Source organism: Crocodylus porosus, unplaced genomic scaffold, assembly GCF_001723895.1.
Source record: "Crocodylus porosus isolate Cpor-Errol unplaced genomic scaffold, CroPor_comp1, whole genome shotgun sequence".
NCBI lineage: Eukaryota > Metazoa > Chordata > Crocodylia > Crocodylidae > Crocodylus > Crocodylus porosus.
The window spans coordinates 13,747,895-13,751,520 of NW_017728910.1; the positions used below are offsets into that span (position 1 = coordinate 13,747,895).

The 3,626-nt window shown below is 38.8% G+C and overlaps 1 protein-coding gene and 1 long non-coding RNA gene across 2 annotated transcripts in view; one reads left to right on the forward strand and one right to left on the reverse strand.

Annotated features, from left to right (window-relative positions):
* The window catches only part of PRKCI (protein kinase C iota), a 42,724-nt gene that overhangs the window by 34,422 nt on the left and 4,676 nt on the right, over positions 1-3,626 (forward strand). The window contains exons 12-13 of the mRNA XM_019532725.1: positions 1,405-1,540; positions 2,966-3,053. Of these exons, the coding sequence (XP_019388270.1) occupies positions 1,405-1,540; positions 2,966-3,053 (224 nt within the window). The remainder of the gene's footprint in view (positions 1-1,404; positions 1,541-2,965; positions 3,054-3,626) is intronic.
* Positions 3,570-3,626, reverse strand: part of LOC109308427 — a 686-nt gene continuing 629 nt past the window's right edge. The window contains exon 2 of the long non-coding RNA XR_002100613.1: positions 3,570-3,618. This is a non-coding gene — a long non-coding RNA (uncharacterized LOC109308427). The remainder of the gene's footprint in view (positions 3,619-3,626) is intronic.

Below are 3,626 nucleotides of genomic sequence, written 5' to 3' on the forward strand. Positions count from 1 at the left end.
CTTTTAACATGTTTCCTAATTATTTGGATGGTGAAATAGAGACCTTCTTGAGCAGATTTGCAGATGACACAAAACTGGGAAGGATAGTGAACACTGAGGACAGGAGTACAATGCAGAATGATTGTGATGAATTGGAAAGCTGGGCTAGAGCTAACTGGGTGAAATTTAATGCCAACATATACAAGGTCTTGCACCTTAAGAAGAATGATTGAAAACACAGATACAAAATGGATGACACCTGGCTGGATGGCAACATGACAGGGAAAGATTTAGGAGTCTTGGTGGATCACAGACTCAAAATGCATGTGCAGTGTGACAGCTGTACAAAAAGCAAATGTGATTTTGGACTGGATCAGTACAAGCATTAAGTGCAAGACACGTGAGGTGATGCACCCTCTTTACTTAGCACTGGTTAGGCCTCAGCTACAGTACTGTGCATTTTTGGGCTTGTCATTTTAAAAAGAACGTGGAAAAGTAGACAGGGCCTAGAGGCAGGCAACAAAAATGATAAAAAGATTTAGAAGACAAGTCATATGAAGGGCAGTAGGAAATAGTTATTTTGAAGGAAATAGACATAAAGAAAATAGGCATGTTGAGCTTGCAGAAAAGGTGCTTAAGAGGGAACTTTATAGCAGTCTTCAAATATCTGAAAGGAAAACATTTTCTCTTGCTACAGAGCAGAACGTGGAGCAGTGAGTATAAGTTGCAGCAAAGTAGGTTTAGAATAGATATCAGTAAAAACTTTTTCCCTCTTAGAACAGTGAGGCAGTGGAATAGACTGCCTAGGGAAGTTGTGGAATCTCATCACTGGAGGTGTTCAAGAAGAGATTGGACAAGCTTTGGTCAGTGGTGATCTAGGAATAGCTATGCCTATGCTATGCTATGGGTGTTTCCCACACTTCTGGGCTTCAGTGATTGCTGCATGGGGCCAGGAAGAAATCTTTTTTCCCCCTTTCCTGCCATTGTATGTATGTTTGTTAGGGGGGGGGGCGTTTCTCCTTTCTCAGAAGCATTGGGTGTTGGCTAGAGTCAAGGCTGGGGATTTTGACTGGGATATGCCAGTGCTTTGCCAGTGCTCCTGCTTGCGTGTAAAGCTGGAGGTTGCTGGCTAAAGGGTCTTGCCTCACTCCTCAGGGTCAGTTCAGTTACCATATTTGGGGTCAGGGTTAGATTGGTACAGACTGGGGTTTTGCCATACTCTGTAGAGGGGGCATGGTCTCTGGATCTCAAGTGTATTTTAACAACCCTCAGAGTAGCAGGATGTTGGTCACTATTGTCTTCCTCCTTCACTTGCATTCACTTGAAGGTTGCTTTCTTGCTTCGCTATGGATTATTCTGAAGTTGTGATTTGATTATGAAGTACTGAAGAGTATTTATCTAAAAGGAGTCTTTCTTCATTTCTAGGTTCTATTCTGCAGAAATCAGCCTAGCATTGAACTACCTGCATGAAAGAGGGATAATCTACAGAGATTTGAAACTGGACAATGTATTACTGGATTCTGAGGGACACATTAAACTCACAGATTATGGCATGTGCAAGGTGAGGGGAAAATTAACTTCCAGACAAATACCGTGTGACACTTTCAGGTACCTTCTTTGTAATTTATGATAGCATCTTTCTAGCTGGATTTAAGTCTGTTGCATCAACTTGCATACAGCTCAGGTAGAACAAAAAGATATATGCAGTCTGCAGATGAAGAAAGCAGGACAAAATATTATTCAAAGAAAGACTATGCACGCATTTCAAATTAAGATTTCAATTGTGTATATAAAATATAAACAAGATAGTTCCCAGTGTGACAATTTATTAACTCTGGCATTTTTGTATAATCCCCTTGATACCAGTACTTCAACCCTATACTATTACATGATTTAAAAAAAAACCTTTTATTTGATGTTGTGCTGGTTGAATAATGGCAGGTTGTTTTTGTTTTGTTTTTTAAGTAAACTCTGAAGTGATCATTCCTATGTTCAGTGACATACAATATCCTGCTATTTTGGTATGATGAACTTTGCTAAACCACCTCTGTAAATAAGGGTTTGAACTGGACATAGAGTGCCAATCTTGCATACTAAAATAAAAGATTTATTTAAATTGCACTTTGAATTTTTTTCATTCTAGTCTCTACCTCTGACCTTTGTTATTAGATCAGTTTTATGTTGACTGGATAATAGAAATATTCAGTAGCCTGAATTTCTTTGGACTTTGTCTTTGAGTGGTTTCAGCTTTTGTTATTAAATAGAACTAGGTTTGCACTGAAACTTCAGTTTTACTATAAACATTTTAAATCTATTTTGCTTTGTGTGTAATAGAATAGAATTGCAAATAATTATATCCTTGTATCTTTTTCCTAATTTAAGATGACTCTGTAAAACACATTTTTTAACAAACATGCATTTAATATGCTGTTTTTGTAGCTTAAATTAAACATCTAAAAGGAGTAAAGTAGCTTCATTCTTTAAGAACGCTTAAAACAGCATATTTAGACAGGTATAATGAAGATGCACAGCTTTTCTCAACACATCGTGCACTCTACACTCTGCATAAATTTCATCTCTAAAGATAGCACTTTGCATACAGATTACATACAGATCTATTTAAGACTAACTAATGATTTATTTTTTACAGGGCTTTTTTTTACATAGAAACTGGTCATATCTACTTGTGCAATTAATGCAATTGACTATACTAATCCCAAAGTCACCATCTACCTGTGTATATAAGGGGAGTAATTTACTGTAGTGTAGGATAGTACCTGCGTCTGACAGGACTATCCTACACCAGAGTAAATTAATCTACCATGCATTAATTACAGCGCATGTGTAGGTGGTGACACTTTATTGTGCATTAAATTAATCTAATATACAGTAAAGTGCATGTGTAGATGTGCCCACAAACTACGGTAAGGAATTTTTGGTTAACTAAAACTCTTTTTTTCCCCTGACCCTTTTATCTTTTCTAAAGGAAGGGTTAAGGCCTGGAGATACAACCAGCACTTTCTGTGGGACTCCCAACTACATTGCTCCTGAGATCTTGCGAGGAGAGGATTATGGTAATTTAACTTAACGCAGTGCTATGTCATGAAGTACACTAGAGCTTGGTGCATTCATTGTTATTTGATAAATAAGCAGAGGAAATGGTCAGAATGAAACTACTGTAAGGTGGGTGTATAAATGACTGGATAATCAGGGATGGGGGAAGATGGAGTGGGGGTGAGACAGGAGAGTTGGTGACATGGGGCAGTAATTACTCCTGTCCCTTTAAAGGGGGTTCCCTCTCAAGCTGCCTGCTGCTGCCTCAACCCTCCCTGCTCTCTTGCAGTGACCCTCAGAAAGTGGATACCCCAAGCGAGGGGATAGCGGGAGGGGGAATGAGAGCACAGAGCATGGAAGGCTGGGTATGCTGCAGAAGGGATGAGCAGCCTGTGCTGACCCGCAGTCCTAAAAGATGGGTGATCCCTGCATTTGGGATCAAACTCCTTGACATTCTACAACAATGAATTCCATAGTTAAATACTTTTTTTCTACCAGGGTATAATTTAGTAGCTTTTGAATTTTCTGCCTTTTTATTTTTAATTTAATTGAATATTTTCCTGTGGTGCTAGAGAGAAGCAGCGCCTAGTTTC